The sequence below is a fragment of the Cricetulus griseus genome, chromosome 8, assembly GCF_003668045.3.
Source record: "Cricetulus griseus strain 17A/GY chromosome 8, alternate assembly CriGri-PICRH-1.0, whole genome shotgun sequence".
NCBI classification, from domain to species: domain Eukaryota; kingdom Metazoa; phylum Chordata; class Mammalia; order Rodentia; family Cricetidae; genus Cricetulus; species Cricetulus griseus.
In genome coordinates, this window is record NC_048601.1 from 13745737 (window position 1) to 13766271 (window position 20535).

Here is a 20535-nt window from a genome sequence, read left to right on the forward strand (position 1 = left end):
AAACGTGTTTCCAAAGGCATTTTTAGTGATATCAGGCAAATGGATAGTACGGAAATCCCTAAAGCATACCTATTGCTCACTGTGGGCCTAAAGATGAAAAAGCATGGCCTAGGATTTCTTCACCCTCTGGGTAGGGTTCTTGAATCAGCTGGTATGTTACAGTCATCACCAATTTGGTAGACATTGCAGGCAAATAGGACCCTGTGTAACTATCATGGAAATGGGGCAGTTTCTTTGTTTTTTGGTTGTCAGGTGTAACAGAGTCCCAGAAACTGCAAGCTCAGCTAGTGTAATAAGGAGACCATTGACAAAGGTGTACCAGAATGGAGGGCCCCATCAGCCCCTCAGAGTTGTTAATGTCCCCAGGGACAGAGGAGGAAGAGATTACTGGAATTCAGAAATAAAATCCTCTAAAAGGACCAGCTTGAGATCAGCTATGATGGTCAAGTTGTCGCTGTCCTGCTCTAACACCAGCTGGGAGGAAGCCAGGGAAGTTAAGTCCCTCTCCTAACTCACTCCCAGCTGGCTAGGGAGCCTATAAATATCCTCCACATTGCCTAGCCTTCTCAGGGAGGGCACACCTGGAGAATTAAACTGAAAGTGGAAAGGGAAGCCGGCAGTCCCCCAAACGTCCATGTGCAAAGGTGAGTAAGTCATGACCAACCCTGCCAGGATTGCGAGAGCAGGATGGAATCGACGTTCACTGTAATCTAACAGGCAGTGGAAAATTGTCTGGGGAGATGGCCCAGTCAGCAAAGTGCTGGCTACAAAAGCAAGAAAGCCTGAGTTCAAGCCCCAGAACCCACGTAAACAAGCCTGGGGAGGTGGCACACTCTTGTAATCGCAGTGCCAGGAAGGCAAGCAGGCAGTTTCTGAGGATTGCTAGCCAGCTGCAGGCCAGTGAGAGACACTGTCTCAAAATGAGGAATGACACCTGAGGCCAGCTCTGCTCCTCCCCCAACACACAACACACACTCACATTGTGAAACCTGAGACTGTGTTATCAACTTTGAATGGGGGCGGAGCCAGCAACTAGTTGGCAGGAATTAGCCCTAGAGAGTACAGAGGAGCAGGAAGACTGATAGACACACAGGAAGGAGCAGGGAGGGGCTTGGGCTTTCTTGGGCTTTCTGGTTTGGGACAGCTGGAGAGATTCTCTCTTGATGGGTCTCTGGCAAAAAAGGAAGGTCAGCTGGTTGCTTCTCAGCCTCTCTGAGCTAGCAGGTTTTCACCCCAGCATCTGACTCCCGAGTCTTTATTAATAAATAGAATGATAGAGATTTAGTTAAAAACTACAGAAGCTGTAGAGCCAGTGCTGCTGGGACCGGAAATCCCATTGAAGGGACCAGCTCCCCATTTCCGCAGCCATAACAGCCTAGCACGTGCTTGCCTGACCTTGCCTTGGTCACTAGAGGTCAGATGTCTGCCTCGTGGCAAGGAACCAATCAGAAGTTAGCTGGTGGTGCTATGCTTTATGGCTCTGGGTGTGCTTTACAGACAAGTACACAGCAATGATGCACAGAGCATAGCAACCGCCCTCGAGGGCCTAAGGGCCATAACAACCAGTTGACCAATCAACACTGGGCAAGCCCTCCAAGCCTGGAGCCACACCAATCCTGAGCCTGTGCATACCCCTAGACACTCCCCTTACGAGGCCCTATAAGATCTCTATGCAGACTCGTCTTTCCTAGCCACCCGCCATGGTGGGTGGATGAAAGGCCTGAGCTAACATGGGGTTAGCTCGTTAAACAACTACAATAAAGCCTCGTGCTGTTTGCATCAAGTTTTTGACTCCGCCTGGTGATTGGGGTGGCCTCGGTCCTGGGCCGGAATCCTGGGGCCTGAGCGCTCAGGGGTCTTTCACCACCAGGCCTGGAACTGAGCAGTGGGGTCACTGACTGCAAAATGCAGACGTAGTTAACCTATCAGTAGGTTCAAATGTAGCCAATAAGCTGACAGAAAACCCACACACAACCTAATTACTAAGGCTGTCTGTCACTCTAAGGTATGGGCAAGTCACTCCTCAGAATCAGTTTCTGCACCTGCCTGCATCACCACTCAAAGCTCTCCAGCCTCCACTTTCACTCACTCTGGTTTCCTTTTCCTTCTCTCTTCCTTCCTCCCTCACTCCTTCCCTCTTTTCCTTCCTTCTTTGGAACAGAGGTCACTTTGAGACAGGGTCCCTCTACCACTGGCTGTCCTAGAATTCAATCTAAAGACCAGGCTGGCCTTGAATTCACAGAAACTGGCCTGCCCTTTACCTTCTGAGTGCTGGGATTAAAGCGTGTATGTGCACCTCCATTCTGGGCCCCGGTTTCTTGAAGTGACCTTTATTTACACTGGGAACTTTCTGATGACGCACATCATTCATGGTGATCTGTAGTGACCTGCCCCCTGCAGACTCCCTTGTACATTGTCAGCTTGGGAAGCTGACTAAAGCTTTCCTGCTTTCCCGAAGCTAACACCGCCCCCTTGGCAGCCTCCAGAAGATGCATTTCTTACCTCCTTCAGTCCCATTCCTGGTTGTCACAAAGGAGAGAAGCACGTCCCGAAGGCCATCTCTATTCACATCAGCCAACTCCAGGGGAGACAGGTCCCCGCCTGGCGTACACATAATGAAACAAAAAGGGCCTGAGCCAGTTACCACAGACTAGTTCTCGTCTGCCAGGTTAGAAAGAAGACAGATGCAGACACTGCCAACACCCCCCTCATGGCCCAGGTTCTGTTCCCAAACAAGATGGCAAAGATATGTATCTCCCCGGCCCTACCCAGGACCCTGGACACCATACATAAAGCAGTCAAGTTCTGAAAAGAGGGGCCATTAAGGAAGACTGACTAGAAACTACAAGACCTAAGGAATGGTAACATATGGAACCCCCTGGGTTTTCTGGCCACACTAGACAAGGTATCGTGAAACAACTGGCAACTCAGAAATGCCACAGGGAAAAAGGAGACCGAAGAAACCTAGCTTCCCTGGCCAGAGGCCCAGAAAGGGTACAGCCCAGCAAGGCAAATTGATTATAGATAATACCAGCCCTATCCCCACCCCACAGCTGTGGGACCTGACTTCTGGAACCTGCTCTGGCACCATCAAGTCACCCTGCCCTCCCTCCAGAGTCAAAGCCAAAATGGCCATGGGGAGCCAGGAGCATCCCACCTGCAGTGGGATGGGAGGCCTGGAGCTCTGCCCAGCCCTGTGTTGGGGAGCAGAGCCAAGGGAGGATCCCCTCCTGTGTCTGAGGAGTGAGAGAACACCTGCCAGGTCTGTAGGACCTCAGACAAGGGTGGGAGCACAAGCTGGTACAACAGTGTAAAAAAAACTGTTCAGAAAGAACACACCCTCACCCTCTGACAGGCAGCTTTACTAGGCTTCTGCCTTGGAGAAATTTGTATATAACCCTTTGGAAAGATATAAAAATGTTCTCGGAATCACTTATTTAAAAAAAAAAGATCATTTAACTGCTTATCAACAGGAGAATTGATAAATAGTGGGATATTCATAACATGGAAAATTAGACATTGGTAAAAAATAAGACTCTAGCTACAGTGAATCAGTACAGACTAGTCTCAGAAAGTCTCTTTAAAAGTGATGTGCAGTGTGGTAGAATGTTTACCTCGTATGCACAGGGCCCTGGCTTCAACCCCCAACACTGTAAAAACTTTTTTCCCAAAAACGTAAAGTCAGTGGCACCAAGTACTGTTAACTCCAGAACCTCAGGTGGAAGCAAAAAGACCTGGAATTCAAAGTCATCCTTGACTAAGCACTGAGTTCAAGACTAGCCTACACCTCGGGGGGGGGGGGCATCTCAGAAACAAATGAACAAGCACAAAACTTGTATTGGCAACCCAGGTGTGATGGTCTTCAGGGTGGTGGCACATGGCTGTGATCCCTGCACTCAGAAGGCTAAGGCAGGAAGCTCTAAGGCCAAGGCCAGCCTGGGCTTTGAGACAGTGAGATCCTGTCTCAAAAACCAAAAATGATGCTGAACAAATGTCACAGAAGACTATGATTATTTATTTATATAAAATTCAAAGAGACAAAATTAATGAACATACCAATGTGGCAAAACTTTAAAGTCAATTAAAAATCAACTTAAATTCAGCAGCAGAATTTCGGGGAGCAGGAAGGGATATGGTCGGGAGACTCAGAGGCCTTGGCAATGTCCCATCTCCTCAGCTGGGGGTTGGACACACCGACACTGTAAACTGAAGCTGTCTTCAGAGAACTCTGGCTAGAGCAGGGCTCAAAGACACAGCAACCCAGCTTTTTGTTTCATTTCAAACTTCCTTCCATGCGCAGGGGAAAAAACTGCATAACACATGTTAATTTTTAAGATTTGAAAGGAAAGTTGGGCATACTGGTGCACACCTGTGAAAACAGCACTTGGGAGGCTAAGGCAGGAGACTGTCACAAATTCAGAAACAACCTGGTTGAAAAAGTGAATTCTAAGCCAGCCAGGATGATGGTGATGAGACACTGGCTCAAAAAAGAAATTAGGTTGGGCGTACTGTTACATGCCCTAAGTCCAGCACTTGGGAAGCAGAGGCAGACAGACCTCTGTGAGTTCAAGACCGGCTTGGTCTACATAGTGAGTTCCAGGCCAGCCAAGGTTAGAGTGAGACCCTGTCTCAAAAACAAAACAAAACAACAGAACTATTTGGAGAAAAACTTGAATGTCCTAGCTAAAGTATGGTGTCTTAAAATCCCGCAACTCACCTCCTTGGGAGCCCAGGCGCCGGCTCCAGGTGCTGTGCAGGTCTCTGGGAGGACAGGGGATGAGGAAGGCGCAGAGGAGGACCAGGACCATCGAGATCACCAGTGTCAGCAGAAAGACAGACGTGCGCACATAGGACACCAGGGAAGAGGTGGCCTTCTGTTCCAGACCCCCGAGGGGTTCCGAGGGGTAACCCTCTGGGACGACTTCTGAAAGATGTGGCTTGGCGGCCCCAGCCAGGTCTGCATCCGAGTCGGGCTCCGGCAGGTCCCCCAGGGCACTCTTCCCGTTTTTGACCCCTCCGTTCTTCTGCTGCAAGTTAAGCACAAGATCATCTTCACTCTCATCGCTGTCGGCCTGGGTGAGGGGGTCATACTCCCCAAGGTCCGGGCTCTTCTTCCCTGGAAAGACAGAAGGACAGAGTCAGAGAGAGCCTGGAAGGAAAGAGCCTCAACACAGTGTGCTGACATGGCAGCAAAATCACAACAACCAAAGGGGTGGGCAGGGGAGTCTAGCTTCAACATCATTCAGACCTTAGTGGCTTCCGGTATAATCAGCTGCCGGCACGGGGTTCCCGAGGGAGTCGATTGTTCTATAATTATTGTCTTTGGGGGTTAAGAAAATTGAAAAAAACTGTGGTAGAAGTAGAATATATCATGTTAACCAAAATAATCCAGACCTGGACAGATACATGCTGCCTGTTTGCCCATGTGAGAGCTAAAACAATAATCTTGAGAGCAGACAGTCAGGCATAATGGCTCACACGGGCTGCCATGAGTTTTAGGCCAGCCTGGGCTACAAAGCAAGTCCCCTGCCTCACCGGCAAGTGATAAGGCTCAGTGGGTGGTGACAGCCCTTCCTGTCAGGCCTGATGACCTCAGTTCAATCCCCAGGGCCCACACAACAGAAGTAAGAAATTCACTTCTGTAAGTTGTCATCTAACCATATACATATAATTTTTAAATGTAATAATAAGACAGACCCTGTCTCTGAGAAGCATAAAAGAAGCTGGGTATACTCAGTTTAAGGTAAAATTCGGGCTTAGCATGTACAAAGGGCCTGGGTTTGATCCTTGCATTCATAAACCAGGCATGGTGGTGCCTGTCTGTTGTTATCCTAACACTTGGGAACACTGTCAGGATCTGAAATTCAAGATCATCCTCAGCTTAGTTTAAGGCCAGTTTGTCACATATGAGACTCTGGCTCATAAACAGGGTGTGGGACTGGAGATACGGTTCAGTGGATGCTCTTCGGAGGCCCTGACTCGCAGCCAGCTCACAACTGGCTGCAACTCCAGTTTTAGGGGATCTGCAGCCCTCTTCTGGCCTTCTCAGGCACTAGGCACACATTTGGGACACAGACATACAAATATGCAAAACACCCATATGCATAAAATAAATGCTTTTTTTTTTTTTTTAGAGAAGCAAAAAACAGACAATGGTTACCAGGTTAAGTTGGATAGGAAAATAACTTCCAAAGTTCTGTAGCACAATCTATAACTATGGCTCTCCCTGTGAGTGCCAAGGATTGAACTCTGGTCATCAGTCTTGCTGGCAAGTGCTTTTATCAGCAGAGGCATCTTGCCAGCCCAAATATATCTGTTCCTCTTAGAAGCTTCTTAATCGGATCGGATGTCACTAATGAAGATGGTCATGACTCTTCAGACTTTTAAAGTTTTTTATTCATTCATATACGCATGTATTCATTCATTCACTTGAGACTAGGACTTGCTATGTAGCCCAGGCTGTCCTTGAACCTGCTGTGACCCTCCTACCTCAGCCTGTCTGGTGCTGGGATTCCGTATGTGCACAACCACTGCCAGCTTGGGGCCATGGCTCTCGAGTAAACTTCCCTTACACCTAACCTCTGTTCCTGCTCTAGATTTTCTCAGAGCCATGATGCATAATTGTTCCTGGTAAACTTCTAGAACAACTCTATTCTGTATGCTGTCTCTCACTGGGTGTCTATGGTTTCCCAGTTGTCGCTATGGAAACAAGTCAGCAAGCTGAATACTGCGCACCAGCTGAAGGCGTCTGACGACACCGCACTTCTCAGAATCGTCCTGCAATCTGAATATCCTTTAAGAATACCTTTCAGTAAAGGTGTGTAAAACTGCTATTCTGAGCATACGTCCTGGGAGAGGTGGCAGACTTACGTAAAGCTGGTTCGCACAGTCTGCTCCCTGCCTCTACTCTACTCAGCCGTGCCTTCCTGTCAGGCTACGGCTGAGGAAGGCTTCCTCTTTGGAAACCGCCTGGCAAGCTGTGACTAATGAGAACTAATGTTAAACCTTTAGTTCCGAAGAATTCAAAAGGGAAACACAGTCCAGCCAGTGCTGAGGAAGCAGTGCTGGCACAGGTCTCTCTGTCTTGCTGACGTCCTTCTGGAAATTACTTCTGTGTCCTAACACACAGAAAGAAGCAGTAAAACAGACAGGGAGGCAGATGTTGAGGGGAAACCTGGAGGATAAAGTTTAGCATTTGTTTAATAAAAACATTCCACGGGATCACTCTGTGTCACTTAGCACTTTCCAAAAATACAGATTACTTAGGTAATGTGGTGATCAGTTAACTAGAAGTTTCTCTTTATTTTCATTTCCAAAGTTATTCATTTTGAACAGTGAAGGCTGGATTTGGTCTTTTATTTGCTTTCAAGTTGAGTCTACCTGAAACTGCCCTGATTTTCTAAATGCTGAGGTTACAGCTGTGTGATACCATGCTTGGCTTAGAGTTGGCTCTCTTTGCCCCGCCCCTCTGACACTCTGTGTGTGTGTGTTATAAGTATGTGTATACATGTGTGTCTGGATACACTTGCCTGTGTGTGCCCATGTGGAAACCAGAGGTCAAGTCTGGGTATCTTCCTCCATTTATCCTCACTTTATTTGGTTTTATTTTTCTTTTTTGTTTTGTTTCTTGTTTTTCAAGACAGGGTTTCTCTATGTAGCTTTGGAGCCTATCCTGGAACTCACTGTAGATCAGGCTGGCCTCGAACTCACAGAGATCTGCCTGCCTCTGTTACAAGTGCTGGAATCAAAGCCCGAGCCACCACCACCCGGCATCACCTTATTTTTTGAGACACAGTCTCTCACTAAAACTGAACTAGCCATTCTGGGCTCGGATGGCCGGCAGCAAGCTCCCAGGATCCACCTGTCTCTGACTCTAAGAACACTGGAGGCTGAAGCAAGAGGATTGAGGAACAACACAAAACTGAGGTCAGGGTTACATATCGAGTTACCAGACTGTATGGTAAACCTCCGTCTTAAAAGACAAACAAAAATTTTAGGAATACTCCTGATGGCAGCTCAGCAGTTAAGAGCACTGGCTGCTCTTCAAGAGGACCCAAGGTCAACTCCCAGCAACCACATGGTGAATCACAATGTCTGTAATGCCAGTTCCAATGCCATCCTCTGGCCTCCAAGGGAATCAGACACACATATGGTTCACAGACACACATGGAGACAAAACATAATTGGAAGGGGTTGTTTTATTATTGTTGTTTTGTTTTTTTTGTTTTGTCTTTTGTTTGTTTTTGTTGTTTTATTTAGTTTGAGACAGGGTTTCTGTGTGTAGTCTGGCTGTCCTGGAACTCACAGTAGACCAGGCTAGCCTTGAACTCAGAAATCCGTCTGCCTCTGCCTCCACCTCCTGAGCACTGGGACTAAAGCTGTGTGCCAACACCACCCAGCCTGATAAATAAACAAATTAAAAAAAAAAAAAAACATCTGGCAACCAAGAAAACATACTAGATCTTGAAATCTCAGGGCTGGGTTACAAATTAAAATTCATATAATCCCTGTTCCCTGTCACACACCCAGCAAGTAGTCGTCACTCAGCACACAGGTGAGTGTGAGCAGTGTGGGGAACCCACTGGTCTCTATCTACCACTTGGAAGGCCAAGGGAGGAGGATCCGGAGCTCAAGGCCAGTGTCAGCTATACAATGAGTTTCCACCAGCCTGGGCTACATGAGGTATTGTCTTACAAAAAAGGGAAGATTCTAGATCTTCACAATATAAAGGCAAGTTTAGCTTTCTTCCCAGCTATGTGTGTCCTTCCTTTTAAATACTACGGGGCCTCAATGTCCCTATTTATAAAACATAATAATTATTGTCCATATCCCATGATTGTTTATAAGGATTAAGTAAGAAAATATAAAATGGCCCTTCATGCCTGGCTGATGGTCACACTCACTCAATTTTTGCTTCTATTATTATTGTCTAAATCTGTCAACAGCCTTTGCCCAGCCTCCTCAAATCCAGGTTAACCCCTCTGTCCCTTTCATCCCGTGATTTGAAGGGACAGTTCAGGTGACTGTCTCTGCATACATGTGACATGCCCATACTTTGTAAAGTAGGGTTTCTGGAACTGAACACTATGCAAGGGTGTGGTCTCAACACACACCTGACAGGCAGAACACACCATCACGGTCCAGATGGCTTAATGATTTAGTAAGTATTAGTAGGTCTCGGCAGCCTCATCACACACCAATCCTCCTAAAACTCCCAAGAATTCTGACCTGTACTCAGGCCACCCCACGGTCTTTACCACTGCATTTTCAGCACCAAATGAAAATGTAGACGCAGCATCTATCTCAGTCAATCTTGTCAATCTTTGCCTCCCAAGGTTCCCAAAGAAGCGAAACTGTCAAAGTGAAACCACTAAAAAATACCATCTAAGACCCTGGCGGTAGTGGCACACACCTTTAGTCCCAGCACTCGGGAGGCAGAGGCAGGCAGATCTCTGTGAGTTCGAGGCCAACCTGGTCTCCAGAGCAAGTTCCAGGATAGGCTCCAAAGCTACACAGAGAAACCCTGTCTCGGAGGAAAAAAAAAAATCTAACAGAACAACTGAAGGCAATTCGCTTTTGCCATGACTTACACCATGATGGGAAGGAAGAGGCCCTGTCGAGGCATGCTACAGAATTCAGACAATTTTAGTGACTATAAAAACTAATTAATGGGTGTTCTTTTATAGGAATACACACTTCTAATTAATAATGTCACATGAGGCATTTCTGTCATAGTCTCTTCCTTAAAACCAGGAGAGGAAGCTGGGCAGTGGTGGTACACACCTTTAATCCCAGCACATGGGAGGCAGAGACAGGCCTCTGTGAGTTCGAGACCAGCCTGGACTATAAGAGCTAGTTCCAGGACAGCCTCCAAAGCCTCAGAGAAACCCTGCCTTGAAAAAACAAACAAACAAACAAAAATGCTAGTTGGTAACAAGTCTAAGCTAAGACCAAACTTTCATAACTAATAAGAAGTCTCCATGTCATTATTTGGGAGCTGGCAGTCCAAAAACAAAGTCTGACTACACTTGGCACGCAATGTGGCAGCTGGCAAGCTACTCACCAGGAAACTAGGTAGAAATGCTTGCCACAGTGTGGGCCCAACAACTTCCCAGAGCTGGGGCAGGTAAATGTGGCTCCTGGCCAGTGCCAGAGGGCATGAGGCTAGGCGCTCACAGAAAGGCTGGTAAGACAAGCTATGATAGAAAGTAGTTCAGGTAATCTCAGCACTAGGGAGGCAGAGGCAGGTGGGTCTCTGTGAGTTTGAGACCAGCCTGGTCTACAAGAGCTAGTTCCAGGACAGGCTCCAAAGCTACAGAGAAACCCTGTCTCGAAAAACAAAAACAAAACAAAAAGAAAAAGAGAGAGAAAGAAAGTAGTTTAGTTCTAAAACTTTAGATTCATCAAGATAGGATAGATACAAATGGACTGGACATTGTGAATGTAATTCTTACTTGATATTTGTTCTTATTGTATATAGTTTTACTGAGATAGTTAAAACCTCTCCTTTTTATTTAGACAAAGGGGGGGAATGTTGCAGGATATTTGATCACACTGTGGCACTGTGAGACTATGTGAATTAAGTTAACCTTGGATCAGGGGGCAGGGCCAGTGACTAGTTGACAATAAGAAGTAGCCATTGAGACTTCAGAGGACCCAGGATATGGACAGAGAGGCCCTGGAAGGAGTACGGAGGCACTTGGAGATTCGAGGGCTGAAATTTCTTCTTGTCTTTTGTCTAAGAAGTCGGGACATAAGGTCAACTGGTCATTCCAATGCTGCTTCTTTAATCTATAAGTTCTCACCCCAACCAATATCTGACTCCCAAGTCTTTATTTGTAATAAAAGAAACACAACAGAAACCAGACAATAACTCAGATAATTAAGCACAAAATGTGACTAAGCTGTGACAAGACAGAATAATCATGGTTGGGGAACTTAAGGCTGCCCTAGGACTGAACTGGTGGCAACCACGGCATAAACGGGGAATCTAGGAGAAGGCTTGCCCAGGGTTAAGTCCAACACCACATAAAGCCAGGTACATGGCACACACCTGCAATCCTAGCACTTGGGGAAAATGGAAGCAGGAAGATTAGAAACATCATCTAATCCCAGCACTCAGGAGGCAGAGGCAGGCAGATCTCCATGAGTTCGAGGCCACCCTGGTCTACAAAGCTACACATAGAAACCCTGTCTCAAAAAAAAAAAAAAAAAGAAACAACAAAACAAAAAGAAAAAGAAAGAAACATTGTCTGTAAAGTGAGCTGCAGGACAGCCTGGGCTACATAAGATCCTGCCTCAAAAGCAGGTCAAAGGATTGCCACAAGTTGCTGGCTAGCCTGATCTACATAGTGAGCTGCAGGCCAACCCAAGCTCTAAGATGCCAGCTGTGGTGATGTACAGCTTTAATCCCAATATTCAAGAGGAAAGAGGGTAGATAGATGTCTCTGGGTTCCAGGCCAGCCAGGTCTTTATAGTAAAACTGTCTCAAAACAAACAAATAGAAACAAAACAAAAACAGAATAAAGGAAACAAAAAGAGCCCAGATCCACTTCCACAATCAAGCAACAAAGGTAAGAGATTTAACACCGGCACTAAAGGAGCAAAAGCTATGTTAACACTGTAAACCCCACACATTCTGTGAGCCTGGACAGAGACAGCCAGAGGAAAGGCATTGCTGAAAAAGGAATCTATCTTAGTTTGATTTTTATTACTGTCAAGAGACACCATGACCACACCACTCTTATAAATAAAAAACATTTAATTGGGGTGTCTCCCCTACAATTTTAGAGGTTCAGTCCATTACATGGCGGGGAGCATGGTGGCATGTAGGCAGACATGGTGCTGGAGGAATAGGGGTGCTGGAGGAGTAGTCCTATATTTTACAGACAACAGGAAGCTGACTGACAGTTACACTGAGAAAAAGCTTGAGCAAAAGAGACCTCAAAGCCTGCCCCCATAGTGACACACCTCTTTCAACAATGCCACAGCTCCTAATGGTGCCCCCCCTCTTTTTTCAAACCACCACAGGAACTGAGCTCCAAGCCCTCACTAAATTCTAGCTTCCAACTGTCCCAGCTGCCTGCCTAGGCTAACTCTGCTCTCCACTCAGCCAAGTAACCCAGAGGTAAAAAGCTACCCTATCAAATCAGGAGTAGTCTTGAGAAAGAAGCCAGCCTAGCATTCACTCCCTAAGACACTACAGAGTTCTACAAACACTCAAGAAAGGCTACAACAAAACAGCAAATAAAATCGAGAAAAGAATGGGTGTGGGGACACCTGGGGATATAGATTAGCGATAAGCACTTGCTGGCCTGCATAAGGTCCTGGGTTTTGCCCTCAGCACTGCTGCTGCAGGGAGGCCAGACCAATCCCGCAATAAGATGAAAGATATATTAAACTGATTATTTCCCAGTGGATTCAAAAAATTAATATCATCTCTTCTGAAATAAGGATTCATAAAAAGATGCAATACTTCTAAGAAGCAACTACAATTGGGTCAAAAAGATGAAACATCAGCAAGCAGGGATCAGAACGAAGAAAACAAGAGAAGAAACCTAGAAGCGACGGTTCTTACTGGGCTGGTACCTTCAGTCTCCCCCACCCCTAAGCTGAGGCTGGAGAATCACAAGTTTAAAGGCTGCATGGTGGGACCCTGTCTCAGAAATGGTCAGCAACGGCGGGCGTTGGTGGCGCATGCCTTTAATCCCAGCACTCCGGAGGAGAGGCAGGGGGATCTCTGTGAGTTCGAGGCCAGCCTGGTCTACTGGAAAAAAAAAAAGTCAACAACAAAAATAAATTTAGAACCAGCATTTCAGACATAGATAATGACTACTGTAAACCTAGCTAAATTAAAAGAATAACACAACTGGGCGTTCCTTCAGAGCACTTTGAATATCTCCACTCAGTAAACGTGTGTGATAGCTTTAAGACGAAATGCCTCCCATTTTCTGGAAGAGGAAACTAAGGCTTTGTTTGTTTGCTTTTGGTTTTCAAGAGAGGGTTTCTCTGTGTAGCTTTCGAGCCTGTCCTGGCACTTGCTCTATAGACCAGGCTGGCCTCAACCTCACAGAGATCCACCTGCCTATTGAATGTTGGGATCAAAGGTGTGTGCCACCATCGCCTGGCTGGAAACTAAGGTTTAAGCATTTAGGAAATCGGCCGGTAGTTAAAATGCAAGTAGGTTCAAACCTAGGCAGTCTGGCTTCAAAGCCTACACTTGCTACTCCTACTTCCCCAGGCCAAAGCTTTCAAAACAGACTGTGGTATCCCGTGCCTATAATCTCAGCACTCAGCAGGTTCAGGCACAAGGGCCACCTCGAGTTCCAAGTCAGCTTGGGCTGTTTAGTGAGTTTCAGACCAACCCTGGCTTCAAAAAGAGACCCTGTCTCAAATCACTCAAACCAGGGCTAGAAAAATGGCTCAATGGTTAAGCACACACACTGCTCTCCCAGGAGACCTGAGTACAGTTGCCAGGATCCCTTTCAGGCAGCTCACAACTGCTTTTAACTCCAGCTTTGGGGCGTCTGATGCCCTCTTCTGGCCTCCACAGGCACAGCACTCACATGCACAAACCCACACAGACATACCTAAAACTCAAACCAAGCAAAAACACTAAGAGCCCTAAGACATTGACTGATACAGAGATAGTATAACTGAAGAGGAAAGAAAACGGACCACAATGCAGTACTTAAAGAAGACACACAAGAGAGATGGCGAGAGACTGAAATAAAGCCAAACCTAACTGCAGAATAAATGGTACACAGAGACCCAAGAAAACCCAGTACAGAATAATCACTGAACATTCTAGTAAACGTACAGGACTTTAAGGATGGCAAAGGAATAGCACGGCATCTGGCTTAGCATGAAGAATCATTTCTAGTTACCATGGACAAAAGTCAAACTGGAGGCTGGAGTGGTGGAACATGTAATTCCGGAGGTTCAAGAGTTTGAGGACAGTCTGGGAAAGGGCCAGAGAGGTGGCTCAGTGCATGCCAATGTGACAGCCTGAATTCAATCCCCAGGGCACACGACACAAACTCCTTTCCTACAAGTCATCCTCTGACTTCCACATGGGTACCATATGTGCACGCTTCTTGCCCCCCTTCTCTCTCACACACTCATACACACACACTCACACACACACACACACACACACACTCACACACACACTCACACACACACTCACACACATGCACTAAATGTATTCACCTAGGTATGGTAGCACATGCCTGTAATCACAGCACTGAGGAGGTGGAGGTAGGAGAATCAGACCTTTAAGGTCATTGCCTGCTGTGTAGTGAGTTCCAGGCCAGCCTAGGCTACACGGGCAGTGGGGAGGGAGTCACAGGCCAGTATCTCCAAAGTCATCAAAGGAAGAACTGGTGGTATAAAGTCCAGGGCCTTCGACGTATGAAGGCAAGCACACCAGAGCATAGTTACCAGTGGCTGGTGCCTTTGAAGATCTCAGATCAGGGCCAATTCTAGACCAACCTTTGGAGCATGATAAATACTCGAATTTACATTAACAGAGATAATATGAAAACAAACTTTGACTCAGTTATTACAGACTGCAGGTTTTGACTAGGCAAGGCTTTATTTTTTTTTTTCTGACTATTCACCAAAACAAAACAGAAATGGGAAGAACAAGAAGCCCCTCCCAGCTGGGCGGTGATGGCGCACGCCTTTAATGCAAGTACTCAGAAGGCAGAGGCAGGTGGATCTCTGTGAGTTCGAGACCAGCCTGATCTACAAAAAGCGAGTTCCAGAACAGCCAGGGTTACACAGAAAAACCCGGTCTTGAAAAACCAAAAAAAAAAAAAAGTTAGAAGAAGAAGCCCTTGTCTAGCCTCAGGCCACACTCAGACCAGAAGACCAGATGTGAATCTGCTTCATAGTCCAGGGTCCCAGCACTCACTCTGAGTCTGCTTCTTTTGCTGAGTGCCCAGAGGGGTGTGTGTGTGTGTGTGTGTGTGTGTGTGTGTGTGTGTGTGTGTACATATACCTGTGTGCATTTGTGTTTGTGGTGTGTACATGTGTGATGTATACGTATGTGCAATGTGTGGTACCCGTGTGTATGGTATATGTGTATATTGTGGTGTGTATATATTGTGATATGTATACATGGTGTGTATGTATGTGTTTTGTGTGTGTGTGTGTGTGTACATATATATGTGATGTGTGTCTGTGGTGTTTACACATGTGATGTATGTGTATGAGCAATGTGTGGTAACCGTGTGCATGGTATATGTGTATTTATGTATAGATTGGGGTGTGTGTGTGTGGTGTATATGTATGTATAGTGTGTGTGTGGTGTATGTACAATGTGTATGCAGATGTCTGTGCTCATGAACATGCCAGGAGGGTGGCGGGTATCCTGTTAAATTGCTCTCCACTTTATTTTCTTGGAAAAAGGTCTCACACTGAACCTGGACTAAGTTGGTGGCCAGCAAATCCCAGGAATCCTCCTGCCTCTACCCTGTACAGCACTGGGGTAATAGACACACGTGGAGCCACCTTTTTATGTGGGTATTAGGAATTCAAACACAGGTCCTCACACTTGTATAGCAACCACTCTTACCTACTGAGCCATATTCTCAAGCCCTGGGTTTTCAGTCAATGAAATGTCTGCAGAGGGGCTGGAAGATCACTTCGCAGTTGTGCTGCTCTTGCTGCTCTTGCAGAGGACCTGTACTTAAATCCCAGCACACATGAGGCGGCTCACAACCTCCTGTTCCTCTAGCTCCGGGGGAGATCCTAAGCCTCTAGCCACCACGGGCTCCTGCATACACGTGCACACACACACACACACACACACACACACACACACACACACACACACTCGCAGACACACACTTATAACTTTATTTTTAAGTCTGCAAAGAATACAAGAGAAGACGACACTGGTTTCATAACACAGTGATGCAAAAGCCTTTCATTCCTTATAGGAGACTGAGACAGTGACTCAACAGTGTTCCCAAACGGTGCAGAGGAAGCATCCCATGACGGGATGCAGCTGCATTATGGGCAGGTATGCTTAGGGAAACAAGCTGAGACATGTGCCACCTTTGACACCCTATACCTCGGCTTACACCGTAACTTACACGTGCGATGGGATCTATGCTTATACTAAAGTAAATAATTCCCAAATGGCTTAGTTTATCTAGAGGCATAGTCCTCTAAGTCACATATCATAAAACAAATCACAACAATAACATTGTACTCTAACAGTGCCTCCAGTGTTTGACCTTTAAACTTTAAAACTAAAAAAAAAAAAAAAATAAAAACATATACCTAAGAGATAAGCTGTCCTACAGGCTTTATGAATGTCAATTGTCCCTCTGTTACTTATTAACCTCATGTCAGGCACAGGAGCCAAACGCCTTGCCATCGTGAGCTCAGTGAAAGGGTTTTAGATGATGAAATACATCCCCAGCAGAGCTTTGTCCCTGGGTCACTCACTGCTGGACCGGGTCATTGGTGTGTACCACCCCCATAAGTCAACTAATGACCAAAACAATAGCTGATGTGTGAGAAGCTAATTAAATTCCTAAGCACAACTATCTCTTTTACCATTCCAAATAACCCTGTGAGATGAATATGCAATGCAGTGTGTGGCATGCAGAGAACGTTCTGGAACAACACTATCATTGCAGAGGAAACTGAAGCTTAAAGGGGTAAAGCAGCTAACCTAGTGAATCCGGCCGGAGCCTGGCTGGGCATGAAGCTGAGCTTGTATGCCCAGCATGAATCTGCAAGGCCCTAGACATAGACACAGAGGTCAAATCAAAAACAGATCCAGTCAAATCCTGAGCCTTTCTCCTCTTAGCCACCATTCCCATTTGCTTTCCCCAAACAGAAAAGTACTAAGAGGTTCACCTAAGGTAACACAGCACAGCAACAAACAGGACCGCAGTCTCAGCCTCAATTACAAGATATCCAAAAACAGCTTTGAGAAAGCAGCTTCTACCTAGTATAAAAGCCACAAATTATATTTTGGGTAGAAATGGACAAGGGCAAGGGAAAAGACCAGGAGAAAAACAAGCAAGCAAAAAAACAAAAAGTCCACAAATGGGCCAGGGCCTTAGAGTATTAATCCTAGCTCAGGCCTCAGGGCCACACTGCCTTCCAAACTCAGGGAGTTTTCACTCTATACAGTCAGCTGACCAAATAACTGCAGCCCGATACATCAAGGAGTATGCTGTGTGCACCACACTCACAGGGTGAAGACACAAAAGTAATCCGGCAAGATAATCTCCAATTATTTTTTAAGGCATTATTTTGAATAGTATACAAAATGCTGGGTTTCGTTACATGTTTACACATGTATGCTATTGTGTTTAGCTCATGTTCATCTCATTATCCTCACTTGGTCCCCCTCCACTTGAATATTAACAATTTTTTTTTCACTGATGGGATTGAACTTGGCTCTGTGTGTGCTACGCAAGCACTCTACCCCGAGCTACACCCCCTTTCTGCAGTTTTATTCTCAGAGAATAACAATCATCTATGCTGAAATAAAACAAAGACTCCAAAACAGGCAAACAAACAAAAGCTAAAAATGCCTAACATTTAATTATGCCTTTGAGAAGACAGCGTTCAAACCGGAGGGTACTTTCTTCAGAGTAAACGAATCCTCCTGCAGGGGAAACATGCGTCTTTTAATTTCAGTACTAGGTACACATTCCAAGATAGATCTTATCAGTGTTCTTTCCAGTGTGCCAAGCTGCCCATGAAGGGGGGCAAGATCTAAGACGTGAAGTCTCAGGTCAGCTAAGTAACAACGCTGGTTCCCAGGTAGCAGACTAAACAACTCTTTGAGAGCTAGGGCCCCGAGCCCCACCAATAGCCTCAAGCTGGGCATGGGAGATGCCTTTTTAGCACGCCAGGGGAAGCAACTGCTTCCTCTCTTAAGAGATCAGCAAAAAATAACTAAAAATAAATAAATAAATAAATAAATAAATAAACAAATAAATAAATAATGCTTACAACTTGGTGTTTAAATTTTTAAGTAAAGCAACAATTTTTTTTTTTCTTTTTCGAAAGCTCTACATGTTTAAGGTTTGCTGACGGCAGAATAGATGCGCTTTGGTTCAAACCCCCTGCGGTGTGACCCGGTGCGATTCGATGGGGCCACCGTTCCTCCTCGTCTTTTCGCTTTCCCCTTCCACACGGGAGGACGGGGAACACCTGCCTCTGCGAGCCCCCGGCTGCCAGCGGCTGTCAGCGAGCGGCGATGCTGTTCCGCCCAGGCCGCTCACTCACAGCCCCGCGGCCCCCGGCTCGCCCTCTGGTCCAGCCCCAGGGAGCAGCAGCGAGTCCCGGCGCTCCGGGAAGGATGCTCCGGGGCCCTTCCTGGGGGATCGCTGCGACACACACACGCGCCCCGTCCTGACAGCCACCGTCGCGCCCCTCCGCCTCCGACCCGGCCCCGCGCGCCACCAGCGGTCTCTGCCCCGGGAGTCCCCGCGAGTCCCCAAGTGTCCCCGAGCGTCCCCAGTCCGCGACCCACACCCGGCGCCCCTTCCCGTCCCCAGGGCGCTGCAGCCCTCCACGCTAACGGCCAGGCCCCCGCCGCGCCGGCCGCGCCGCGCCCGCCCCTCTTCCCCGGCCAGGCCTCCCCAGCGTGGTCGCCGGGCTGCGGAGTCCTTACCCGGGAGCTTGAGCGCCCTGGACAGCACTGTCGCCATGGCGGAGGCCCCCGTGCGCGTGCGCGCGCCGCGTCCTGCCGGGAAGTGTAGTTCGCTGCGGGCCGCGCGTGGGGCTGCGGGCGGGAAAGGTGTGACCTGCGGCGAGCACGGCTGGGAGGAGGCGCCCGAACCTCCGCAGGCGGCTCCCACCCGGCTGCGGAGAGCCTGGGACGAGACAGCCCCACAGCCAGGGAGGCGCGGGCTGGGAAGTTCAGCTCGCGTGGGTTTGGAATGGACAAACTGGATTCGAAGCGTAACCTGCGCTGTTTACTGCCAGGCCCATCTTGGCAAGTCACGGAGCCTTGGCTTTGTTTGTGCGCCAGGTCAGCCTGTCTGTCCATCAGTTTTTAAGACAATGGAAACTGTCTTATTAGGTGAAGATGACCTTGAACTCCAGATCCTCCTGCCTCCACCTCCAAGCCTGGACATTACAGGCACGTGGCACCACACCAGCTTGTATTTATTTATTTTATCTATTTATTTAATTTACTTATCTACAGGCAGATGTGATTTGCGCTTGCTTTTCCTGGGCAGACAGCTGCTGAGCAGTGGTGGTGCATACCTTTATTCCCAGCACTCAGTGGTGGCGCACGCCTTTAATCTCAGCACTCCAAAAGGCAGAGGCAGGCAGATCCTCTGTGAGATCGAGGCCAGCCTGCTCTACAGAGTGAGTTCCAGGACAGCCTGGACTGTTTTACAGAGAAACCCTGTCTCAAAAAGCAAAACTACAATAGCAAAATCCCAGCACTTGGGAGCTAGAGGCAGGCGGATCTCTGAGTTCAAGGTCAGCCTGGTCTACAGAGTGATTTCCGGGACAGCCAGGGCTACACTGAGAAACTCTACCTCTGAGAAACTCTACCTCGGAAAAAAAAAAAATTATTAATTTTTAAAATTTTATTTATATGTGTTTAATTTTGAGATCATGTAGTACAAACTGGCATCGAATTGGCCATGTAGTTGAAAGTGACCTGGAACTCCTAATCCTCTGGCCTTCACTTCATAAACGCTGGAATTACAGACATGCAACACCACACCTGGCTGGCTCTCTTGAAATGAAAACGGAGCTATCAATCCTTCTTGCTGAGAGAATTAAATGATACCATCCTTTTAAAGCACAGGCTCCTGTGGCTTTTTGTGGACTGAAGCGTGCTGAGGCTCTGACAGGCCCCTCTTGGTCTCAGTCCTTCTATTGACACTCTGCCGCCTGCTCCTGGCCTACAAGGTCCAACAAATAGGAGCCGACTGGTTTCTCACCCACCAAGAGATCAGCATTTTAGTGCAGGAATACTGCAAGCATTACATCAGTTTGAAATTGGAGCTTCCTACTTATCTAGACAGGTCTCCCAACCGGCTGCTGAATGCTGATAAACCACCCCTGTTCTGAGAGTCAAAGTAAACATGCAAAGCACTGAGCACCGGCAGCTAGTGTTTCCTCAGTGTCATGGTGTCCTATTGGTTGATGTCTTATTGTTTTGTTGTTGCTTGAGACAGGGTACCATGTTGCGGGATTTTCTTTCCCACCTGTCCCGATGCTGCTTCAGCCCCAAATGAACACACAGAGACTTATATTAATTATAAAACTATTGGACAATGACTTGGGCTTCTTATTGGCTAGCTCTGTCTTAATTATTAACCCGTAACTGCTCATCTATGTATTTCTACATGACCTTATCTTACCAGAGAATGCCTGGTGCATCCCTTCTTTCCGGTCCTTACATGGTGACTCTTTTTTGTGGGCTCCCTATGCCTACCTTTCCCAGAATTCTCCTTGTCCTAGTCCTGCCTGTCTTCCTGCCTCATTGGCCAGACAGTGTTTTATTCACCAACCAATAAGAGAAACATATGT

At 47.0% G+C, this 20535-nt stretch overlaps 1 protein-coding gene across 3 annotated transcripts in view; it reads right to left on the bottom strand.

Annotated features, from left to right (window-relative positions):
- Positions 1–18785, bottom strand: part of Fam234b (family with sequence similarity 234 member B) — a 38535-nt gene extending 19750 nt beyond the window's left edge. For 2 of the 3 annotated variants that reach the window (XM_027429897.2, XM_027429896.2), the window contains exons 1-3: positions 18653–18785; positions 4718–5116; positions 2503–2631 (exon numbers count right to left, since the gene is read on the bottom strand). In XM_027429897.2, the coding sequence (XP_027285698.1) occupies positions 2503–2631; positions 4718–5116; positions 18653–18689 (565 nt within the window). In that variant the 5' untranslated portion in view covers positions 18690–18785. The remainder of the gene's footprint in view (positions 1–2502; positions 2632–4717; positions 5117–18652) is intronic. The other variant, XM_027429898.2, reaches the window with a different exon arrangement.
- Between the last annotated feature and the right edge of the window lie 1750 nt (positions 18786–20535).